The sequence below is a fragment of the Oncorhynchus tshawytscha genome, linkage group LG04 (assembly GCF_018296145.1).
Source record: "Oncorhynchus tshawytscha isolate Ot180627B linkage group LG04, Otsh_v2.0, whole genome shotgun sequence".
In the NCBI taxonomy this organism is placed as follows: Eukaryota; Metazoa; Chordata; class Actinopteri; order Salmoniformes; family Salmonidae; genus Oncorhynchus; species Oncorhynchus tshawytscha.
The window spans coordinates 20,821,148-20,832,559 of record NC_056432.1 but is presented as its reverse complement, the minus strand read 5'-3'; the positions used below and the strand labels follow the sequence as shown (position 1 = coordinate 20,832,559).

At 41.1% G+C, this 11,412-nt stretch overlaps 1 protein-coding gene across 2 annotated transcripts; it reads right to left on the bottom strand.

Annotated features, from left to right (window-relative positions):
- Window positions 1-2,193: 2,193 nt before the first annotated feature.
- LOC112232832 (flavin reductase (NADPH)) lies at window positions 2,194-10,782 on the bottom strand. Of its 2 annotated transcripts, none has more exons than XM_024400075.1 (5): window positions 10,677-10,782; window positions 8,658-8,813; window positions 8,289-8,490; window positions 7,853-8,017; window positions 2,194-2,468 (listed from the first exon to the last, which is right to left on the bottom strand). In XM_024400075.1, exons 2-5 carry the CDS (start codon window positions 8,790-8,792, stop codon window positions 2,305-2,307), a joined length of 666 nt encoding a protein of 221 aa, XP_024255843.1. In that variant the 5' UTR covers window positions 8,793-8,813; window positions 10,677-10,782; the 3' UTR covers window positions 2,194-2,304. The 2 variants fall into 2 exon arrangements, with proteins under 2 accessions (XP_024255843.1, XP_024255844.1); XM_024400076.2 differs by lacking the exon at window positions 10,677-10,782 and adding an exon at window positions 8,916-8,955.
- Window positions 10,783-11,412: the final 630 nt, after the last annotated feature.

Below are 11,412 nucleotides of genomic sequence, written 5' to 3'. Positions count from 1 at the left end.
CTGATTGCACAAAGTTAAATCCCATAGGGGCTTACAGCAAGATAGGCAACTGACTTTTCTCTGAGGTTCAATATAAGCAAAGTCTCCCCAAAAATGTATGATTTTATGTACTGGGTCAATCAAATGATCCTTTGACAGAACAGTGAGCTCCTTACTGACCGACATTCACACCTGCACCAGGAACCTTTGGTCAATTACACACCTACATGCAGAATGCTGACCTACCTGGGCAAACATTTGTTAATTATTTTCAAAATGTGTTAACGTATTACAGTATTCAATTAATCAATAATATCTGACTAGCATTAATGATGAACAACTACAAAATGGAAAATATGCTATTTTACACCATATTAAGTGAGTCCAAAAAGTTGTATACTCACAGTAATGATGACAGTTTATGATACGGTAATGCCCCCATGTGGTAACAATAATTTATGACAATACCTTCATAGTGCAGATTTACCATGAACATACAGCTCATTCGGGAAAGTATTCCGACCCCAGACAGCTTTATTCTAAAATTGATAAAATACTTTTTTTCCCTCATCAATCTACACAGAATCCCCTTGACAAAGCAAAAACTGTTTTTTTTTTAGAAATTTTAACTAAATTATTAAATATAAAAAACATACCTTATTTATATAAGTATTTAGACCCTTTGCTATGAGACTCGAACTTGAGCTCAGGTGCATCCTGTTTCCATTGATCATCCTTGAGATGTTTCTACAGTTGATTGGAGTCCACTTGTGGTAAATTCAATCGATTGGACATGATTTGTAAAGGCATATACCTGTCTATATAAGGTCCCACAGTTGAAAGTGCATGTCAGAGCAAAATCCTAGCCATGAGGTTGAAGGAATTGCCTGTAGAACTCCGAGACATGATTGTGTCGAGGCACAGATCTGGGCAAGGGTACCAAAAAATGTCTGCAGCATTGAAGGTCCCCAAGAACAGTGGTCTCAATCATTCTTAAATGAAAGAAGTCTGCAACCACCAAGACTCTTCCTAGAGCTGGCTGCCTGGCCAAACTGAGCAATCGGGGGAGAAGGGCCTTTGTCAGGGAGGTGAGCAAGAACCCGAAGGTCACTCTGACAGAGCTCCAGAGATCCCCTATGGAGATGGTAGAACTTTCCAGAAGGACAACCATCTCTGCAGCACTCCACCAATCAGCACTTTATGGTAGAGTGGACAGACGGAAGCCACTCCTCAGTAAAAGGCACATGACAGCCTGCTTGGAGTTTGCCTAAAGACTCTCAGACCATGAGAAACGAGATTCTCTGGTCTGATGAAACCAAGATTGAACTATTTTGCCTGAATGACTAGTGTCACGTCTGGAGGAAACCTGGCACGGTGGTGGCAGCATCATGCTGTGGGGATGTTTTTCAGCGGCAGGGACTGGGAGGCTAGTCAGGATCGAGGGTAAGATGAACAGAGCAAAGTACAGACAGGTTCTTGATGAAGACCCGCTCCAGAGTGCTCAGGACCTCAGACTGGGCGAAAATTATCCTTCCAACAGGACAACGACCCAAAGCACACAGCCAAGACAACACAAGATTGGCTTCGGGACAAGTCTCGGAATGTCCAAGAGTGGCCCAGCCAGAGCCCGGACTTGAACCCGATCGAATATCTCTGGAGAGACCTGAAAATAGCTGTGCAGTGACACTCCCCATCCAACCTGACAGAGCTTGAGAGGATCTGCACAGAAGAATGGGAGAAACAGGTGTGCCAAGCTTGTAGAGTCATACCCCGGAAGACTCGAGGCTGTAATTGCTGCCAAAGGTGCCTTAACAAAGTACTTAGTAAAGGGTCTGGATACCTATGTAAATGTGATATTTAAGTATTTTTTTTATACATTTGCAAAAATGTATAAAAACCTGTTATTGATTTGTCATTATAGGATATTGTGTGTAGATTGCAGAGGGGATAAACTATATAAACCACTTTAGAATAAGGCTGTAAAGTAACAAAATGTGGAAAAAGTCAAGGGGTCTAAATACTTTGTGAATGCACTGTAATTGTGCAAAATACTTAAATTATGTAATTTCTTTTTTAAAGAGGTCCTAGACCTTCAATTACTTTTCTACCATTTTAAATGTTTGCTTCATGCCAAGTCACATAAATATAGCTTAAGTCTTTATAGGGTAACAAACTCCACATCATAAATGGAATAAAAACATTGACACATTTTGCTCAAACCAGCAGAAATTACATTTAATAAAATGTTCACAATAATGAAAATAGCACAAGATGGTAAACAATATTACAATTAAAGGCTGACGCAAACAGAACATTGATAGCATTTCATTCATTTTTGGTTGTGATGGCAACCGCTTTGTTGAACCAGACATCAGTGTTGAGGAGGAAGAGCATGAAACGAGCCACATCACCCCTTCCTACAGCACTTCCTACAGGCAGGCCATTGGAGTCAGGAACAAAGTAGCCCTCGTGGGTAAGGAACTCTTTACCTGGTGAAAAGAATAAAGTAAATAGAGATCCATTTGTTCCCATCATCATTATGATTGGATAAGAGGTCCATTTCACTAAGTCTTCTGAGAAAAGTGCAGGGACTTGTGGTAGTAGCTGAACTATGACCCTAAATTAAACACTTACACTCGTAGGAATTGGCTATATGGATAGATCAAAATTTAAATGTTTCTTAGAGAAGAAATATGGAAAGCTTATACATAACTATGGTAGCAATCAAAGGGAAATGTTTGGAGATTATGGGAAAATCATTATCCTAAAATGAGGACAAAACAGCTAATCTGACACAAGACAGATTAGCTGTCTGACATCGAGCTGTCTGACATCGAGTCCAAACATTACGCTTCTGATTTTATGTGCACTTTACATTTACTGTACTTGGTGCCACATTTGTTGATCAACCAAATCTGAAAATACTCTGGATACATTTAGTAACATAAGAATATTCATGGTAATTTGGGGTAGGTGCAACATAAGACTAAACAATGACAAGGGTTTGAGTGAGAGGTCTAAGTGGTGTCTCCAAGTGGCCACACACCTCTCTAAAGTGTGCAGAGTTCCTATGTAATTTCAATGTACTTTTATGACTCAAAGTGTCTTCAACTATAAGGTGATATTTTGAACTCCCCTAGCTGTGCTGTTGAGGAACTAGAGCAAGCACACTTGTAATTGTTTTGTTTGGAACAGAGCACTGCATCCCCCCCATCACACAATTACTCTTGTTGTTTACACATTCCAATAACGGTCCATTATAAATCGCAATCTGAGTCAGGTGGGCATCATTTGAAAGTGTGTTCTATTGCCAACACGGCTAGCTAAGTTACAAAATACGAGCTTTCACGAGGCAATTCAGAGAAGCAAGATGGTAATTTTGGTCCGAATAGGATAGAGTCACAACTGCATTCAGATGCGTGTTCCCTGCCAAATTTCTTCACAATACAACAAACATAGGCTCATTCTGTTCAGAACAATTCAGGGTAAGACGCCATGTCATCTTGTAACTGTACATCAAGCATAGTGCTCATAAACGTTGACACATTGGCTTGCTTTTATGACATCAAAGCGGTATTTATTATAATCTTCAATCTTCAGTTATTTTCCTTTGCTCAGAAAACAAAACATTTGCAAAAGGGATGAGGGCAACTTCTGCCGTGCATGGTGCTCAAGTTCAGAACCGCTGTCAGTCAAAACCAATACTGCGCTGTGAAGCAGAGACCCTCAGCTCTGACATCTGAAACATAAAGGAGGGTGATTGTCTCATAGCAACTGCATTCCAATTTAGGTGCTTATAATAATAATAATAATGTATTTTGTAAAGTGCTTTTCATTATATGGAATAGTCTCAAAGTGCAAAAAATAAAAGATAAAAAAACAAATAGTAAAAAAGTATAATAATAATGGACATAACTAGACAGGGCAACTGTCCAAGGAGCACAGCTATCAACAGAAAGCCTTCCTAAAGAGAAAGGTCTTAAGTCCTGTTTTAAAAGAGCCCAGAGTCTGGTGCCTTCAGGTGGGGAGGGAGAGCATTCCAGAGGCTGGGGGCAGTCGAGCTGAATGCTCGATCCCCTAAGGAGCACAGCTCAGCTATCGCTTGATAGGGGTTATGGAGGGAGAGCAGTTTTCGTGAATACACTGGAAAGTCAGCAGGAGTGTTTTGAATACAATCCAGAATGAGACAGGGAGCTAGTGTAGAGATGCTAGGATGGGGGTCATGTGATGGTGTTTCTGCACTCTCATCAGGATCCTGGCAGCGCTGTTCAGGATGTTTTGGAGCTTCTGGAGACTCCTGCCTGGGATCCCGATGAAGAGTGTGTTGCAGTAGTCCAGCCTTGAGGAAATAAAGGCATGGACGAGCTTCTCTGCATCAGACTGAGTGAGGGTGGGACGGAGTTTGGCAAAGTTCTTGAGGTGATAGAATGACGATTTACACAGTTGTTTGATGTGGCTGTCAAAGTTCAGGGAGGAATCAAGTTTTACATCCAGATTGGAAACTAAGGGGGAGAGAGTGATGTTCTGTCCTACAATGGTGAGGTCTGTTATTGGTGAGTGCTGGACCTGGTAGGGGGTGCCAACAAGTAGGGCCTCGGTTTTGCTGCTGTTCAGTTGAAGGATGTTTTGCATCGCCCATGCCTTTATCTCCTCAAGGCAGGTGTTCAGATGGGCACATGCATCAGAGGGACTTGGAGCAGTTTTTAATATGCAGCTGGGTGTCAACAGCATAGCAGTGAGATTCCATGCCAGCTGATGAAGCGACCGATGGGCAGCACGTACAGGATAAACAAGATTATCATCTTATCAGTGTACAAATGTCATTTTTAACCTGTATATGGGTACGAGTGTAAAGAGCTAGCCAGGGAGGGTTACTGCTGAACCTGAAAGTGGTTCAGTCTAACGTGATGACTTACGTGATTATTGTAAGTCAATATATTAGAAACATGCATACTGTATGACAAAATGAATCCTGTAACAATGAAAATGTTGGAGTCTTTTAGAACAATCTTTTAAAGGTGCAATGCAACAGTTTTCATCTCAATATCAAATAATTTCTTGGTAACAATTAAGCACCTTACAGTGATTCTTTTCAATTAAAATGGTCAAAAAGAGCAATTTCTCAAGCAAGAATTTTGCTAGGACTGTCAGAGTGTTCTGAGTGGGGAGGGGAAAACTGAAAACTAGCTGATATGGGCAAATAGGTTTAGAACTCTCTTTCTTATCGGTCTATTTTATAATTTACTGCCTACTGAAGTCACCAGGCAGGCCAAAACTCAATTGAATAATTTTATTACCTACTGATATCACCAGGCAGACCAAAACTCCATCCCACCACAACAGTCTGTTCAAGCAGCTCTTACACTAAAAGGGCATTATGATCATTTTCACAATTTCACAGTATTATTCCAACCTCATTGTGTGGAAATATAAAACACAGAAAATCATGTTTTTGACTGCACTTGGCCTTTAACCCAGCTAAAGAATACAGTATACACAACATTCTTATTCAACATCTTATTCCAAAATCATGGGCATTAATATGGAGATGGTCACCCTTTTGCTGCTTTAAGAGCCTCCACTCTTCTGGGAAGGCTTTCCACTAGATGTTGGAACATTGCTGCAGGGACTTGCTTCCATTCAGCGACAAGAACATTAGTGAGGTCGGGCACTGATGTAGGGAAATTAGGTCTGTTTCACAGACTGCGTTCCAATTCATCCTAAAAGTGTTTGATGGAGTTGAGGTCAGGGCACTGTGCAAGCCAGTCAAGTTCTTCCACACTGATCTCGACAAACTATTTCTGTATTGACCTCGCTTTGTGCATGGGGGCAATGTCATGCTGAAACAGGAAAGGGCCTTCCCCAAACTGTTGCCACAAAGTTGGAAGCACAGAATCTTCTAGAATTCCATTGTATGCTGTAGCGTTAAGATTTCCCTTCACTGGAACTAAGGGGCCTAGCCCGAACCATGGAAAACAGCCCCAGACCATTATTCCTCCTCCACCAAACTTTACAGTTGGCACTATGCATTGGGGCAGGTAACGTTCTCCTGGCATCCGCCAAACCCAGATTTGCCATTGGACTGCCACACGGTGAAGCATGATTCATCACTCCAGAGAAGCTTTACACCACTCCTGCCAATGCTTGGCATTGCACATGGTGATCTTAGGCTTGTGTGTGGCTGCTTGGCTATGGATACCCATTTCATGAAGCTCCCGACGAACAGTTCTTGTGCTGACGTCGCTTCCAAAGGCAATTTGGAACTCAGTAGTGAGTGTTGCAACCGTGGACAGATGATTTATACATGGTATGTGCTTCAGCACTAGGCGGTCCCGTTCTGTAAGCTTGTGTGGTATACCAGTTCGCGGCTGAGCTGTTGTTGCTCCTAGAATTTTCCACTTCACAATAACAGCACTTACAGTCGACCTGTGCAGCTTTAGCAAGGCAGATATTTGACAAACTGACTTGTTGGAAAGGTGGCATGCTATAACGGTGCCACTTTGAAAGTCACCGAGCTCTTCAGTAAGGCCATTCTACTGCCAATGTTTGTCTATGGAGATTGCATGGCTGTGTGCTCGATTTTATTTCCCCCGGTCAGCAACGGGTGTGGCTGAAATAGCCAAATCGAATAATTTGAAGGGTTGTCCACATACATATATATATATATATATATATATTACACAAATGTATATATATATATATATATATATATATATATATATATATATGGATATATTTATATGTATACACTGCTCAAAAAAATAAGGGAACACTAAAATAACACATCCTAGATCTGAATGAATGAAATATTCTTATTAAATACTTTTTTCTTTACATAGTTGAATGTGCTGACAACAAAATCACACAAAAATGATCAATGGAAATCAAATTTAGGTCTGGATTTGGAGTCATACTCAAAATGAAAGTGGAAAACCACACTACAGGCTGATCCAACTTTGATGTAATGTCCTTAAAACAAGTCAAAATGAGGCTCAGTAGTGTGTGTGGCCTCCACGTGCCTGTATGACCTCCCTACAACGCCCGGGCATGCTCCTGATGAGGTGGCGGATGGTCTCCTGAGGGATCTCCTCCCAGACCTGGACTAAAGCATCCAACTCCTGGACAGTCTGTGGTGCAACGTGGTGTTGGTGGATGGAGCGAGACATGATGTCCCAGATGTGCTCAATTGGATTCAGGTCTGGGGAACGGGCGGGCCAGTTCATAGCATCAATGCCTTCCTCTTGCAGGAACTGCTGACACACTCCAGCCACATGAGGTCTAGCATTGTCTTGCATTAGGAAGAACCCAGGGCCAACGGTCTCACAAGGGGTCTGAGGATCTCTGAGGATCTCATCTCGGTACCTAATGTCTCCTGATGTACTGGCCTGTCTCCTGGTAGCGCCTCCATGCTCTGGACACTACGCTGACAGACACAGCAAACCTTCTTGCCACAGCTCGCATTGATGTGCCATCCTGGATGAGTTGCACTACCTGAGCCACTTGTGTGGGTTGTAGACTCCGTCTCATGCTACCACTAGAGTGAAAGCACCACCAGCATTCAAAAGTGACCAAAACATCAGCCAGGAAGCATAGGAACTGAGAAGTGGTCTGTGGTCACCACCTGCAGAACCACACCTTTATTGGGGGTGTCTTGCTAATTGCCTATAATTTCCACCTTGTTGTCTATTCCATTTGTACAACAGCATGTGAAATGTATTGTCAATCAGTGTTGCTTCCTAAGTTGACAGTTTGATTTCACAGAAGTGTGATTGACTTGGAGTTACATTGTGTTGTTTAAGTGTTCCCTTTATTTTTTTTGAGCAGTGTATATATATATAGTGTATCTAAACTAGACCCTATTCGTCTGTCTTACCTGTGGCAGGTAAATTCTTGAGACCCGGCGGCCTGACAATTGTCCAGTTAACATCCTGTGTCTTCTTCAGAAAGTGCTCCATCTCAAACATATTGCTAAGGACACTTCGGATCATTGGCAGCAGTAGGAAGCGGATGAGGTAAGATGACTGTGTGCCAGAGTTAGCTATGGGGATGAAAATGAGAAGAAGATAAGGGAATGCTGTTTCACAATGATAAAAACACGCAACTGACTTTGTACATTAAAAAGGCAACATGATCACTAACGAAATACAGTCATGGCATTGTTTATTTAACCCTTATTTTACCAGGTTAGAGAGGCTCTATTCATCCCTTGGTGGATTGAGGCCTAAGTAAGTAAATTACCAGGTAAGTTGACTGAGAACACATTCTCAAGTTGTTCTCAAATGTTCTCAGTCATATTTTACTTTACTTACGGTCAGTGTACCATGAAGTCATGGTGATAATGCGGTTCACTTTGGCCTCTCTCATGGCATTTACTGCGGCCCTCATAGACAAGGTGTATCCAGTGACTCCGGAGAGAAAGGATGCAGGGAACCCCAGGCAGGATATAACTGCATCTTGTCCTTGGAAGTGAGGTTTTAGGCTGTCTTCTGAGAAGATATTGCCCTCAACCACCTGACAGAACAGAGAAAATAGCAGTTTTATGGTATAGGCTCTCTCAGGCCTGGGGTAAGGTTCACACTTCATAAAGCCTCTATAAAAAACATTGCTGCTGCGTACATTACAGAGGAAATGTAAAAAGACATACAGTTGGTGCTCAGACAAGACATTACATTATTTACCTTTAGTTTCTCATGTTGCACTGTCAATTTCCCTGGGTTCCTGACAATGGCAGTAACAGAGTGTCCCTGCTGAAGAGCTTGGTTCACCAGATACTGTCCCGTCTGTCCAGTGGCTCCAAGCACGGCTATCTTCATCTTGACACTCGGAAATACACTCTAAAATAAAATAAATATAATTTATGAAATATAATCATTCAAAGTCAGAGAGTCAATCAAACCATAGCCCGACGGTGATAAGTTACAAAAGCATGAACTCACATTTACAACAGTGCAGGTTTAACAAGCAAGGGTGTGCAGTGGGCGTAGCACGACTTATCACGTGAATAGACAGTGTAGCAACACCCACATTTTTCATAACTGCTTGAAACATAACCAACTTAAAATGTATTAGTTCTTATTCTATTACAACAAATGTCCATTTGCATTTAAGTCATTTAGCAGACACTCTTATCCAGAGCGACTTAACAGTAGTGAGTGCAGACATTTTCATAGTTTGGTACGTTTAACCCGTAGTAGCCTATAGGATTTTGATTCATAAAGTGTTAATTGGATGGTTCACTTATAAATGTTTCAGACACATACTAGAAAGGCCAAAAAAGGACATGACCTGTGTGCATTGAATGGACATGTACAAGAGGTCTATTTACACAGTAGATGGCAGTGTGTACCCCTTCATTATCCCACTAACAAACCAACCCACCCCAATGTCACCACCTCTTTTCATAATGGGCATAACAAACAGCTTTATAGAGAGCCATAACAAAGCTGATCATAATGAAATATGATACATTTTCAGTGAGGAAAACCCCATATTTGTTATCTTAAAAGTGAACTTGGATTTTGATTAGGAACTGTTGAAATTCAAAAGGCAATAGTGAGAAAACATTAATTGATTGTTCAATACTTTTATAGACTGCCTCCTGCGTTTGCCTGTAAGGCCCTTCAGTAGACAGAATTAAACCAGGATTAATCTAGGGGGAAATTTGACTGTGTGGCACGAGGTCTGTTCACACTGTCTGTGTTGTATCCATCTGAAAATGATTATTTCTGCAACTGTGAAATGTTAACGGACAGTAGGCTAACGCAAGGAATATAAAAGGCAGTATTATGAAAATCAAACTAAGAAATTAGAAAATGTCAGAAGATGTATTTTATTTTATCTGATAGGCACCACATGCACTGAAAAGAACCTACAGACTCTGGCTACACTGCATAGGAATAATCCTATATACAGATGTCATGTTTCATTTCATAACTCGTGTTTTGCAGCAAACTTGATTGAATTTCCCATGTCCTATCACTTGGTGATGACCAAATTACACAAGGTTTGTAAAACTGTTAGGCTATACCTGCACAATCTACAATACTCCGAATGGTTCATGCATAGCAACATGCGATCAAGCAATCCGTTTGCTCCAACAGTAATGTAAAAACTTATGCATTAAAGGGCATCATACAACCAAGTTGTGTTGTGTAATTCTTTTCCCCAACTCAGTTAAGCCAAAACCACGCCCCGTTATTAAGAGGAGCGTTTTACAACGCTGAGCGCTCCAAGTCCGGAAGTGAATATCACGTTGCGCGAAATTTCAGTCACTCATTAATAACGTTTGCCCCTGTATTTCAAGATTGAAAAATAAAATAACATAATGTCGTGGACAGAGCTAGCCATTAACGTGCCTTGACGCTCAAAGACAGATTCAATGGCTGTAGCATAGCGTATTCGACTGAATTATTAGCTAATAAATATTTGAGAGATGTTGAATAATAAGCATATGCTTTTACCTGATAATAGACTACTAATGATAATATACCAAATTAAAACACCGCGCTAGTAACGTTAAGTAGCCTAGCTAAACTTATCTGACCTTCAATTGAAGGAATTCAGCAGAGTTCTGAGACATTTTTACAACTCATTGAAACTCTTAAAATAAATACATGTGAAAATGTTACCAAACATGATAATAATAGGCCTGCATTACAGTTGTCAACTAATTGTTAAATTACACTTTCCATCTTTACCTTGGAAGGCCAATGTCTCTGCGCTGATCGCCTGTAAGTGAGACAACGCTAGCTAGCCAATGGGAGCGTAGTAGAACGCCCCTCTGAACAACGGGGCGTGGTTTTGGCTCAACTGTGTTGGGAAAAAGAAAGACGCTTGCTTGTGACTTGGATGCATTCAAGATCTGCAATGTTTCACATTGTTTCGTTTTTTGATTGAGCACATCACGATAGAAATAGTCAATGTGACTTTTTCTAATCACAGTCACAATGATTTATTTCTTATGAAGCATTGTTTTGCTGTAGGCTTAACGAAAAAGGCATTTTTATGAGAAAATTATAATGAAACTGTTTTGCTCTGAGACCGGATGTGCGTTCAGTTCGCTTGAACGTTTGCTACGTTGAAGAACGGTTTGTACCGAACGACACGTTTACCCTCAAACGTTATTGTATGTTCTTGAACAGACTTCGAACTACGGTTTCTCCGGTTTGTTTGGTGTGGCTTTAAGCAATGAGTGACGTATTTAAAGGGGAGTGGCTATTCTAACAGCGTTCCGCAACAGGTTGTGCAGCAGATATGCGGATCCCAAGCCTGGTCTGCGTATAGTACGTTTTTACGTTAAATTCAACGGAAACGGTGCTATCAGTAGAGTATATATATATATACTATCAGTATATATAAATTCAACGGAAGCGGTGCTATATTAACGTAAAAACGTACTATACGCAGACCAGGCTTGGGATCCGCATATCTGCT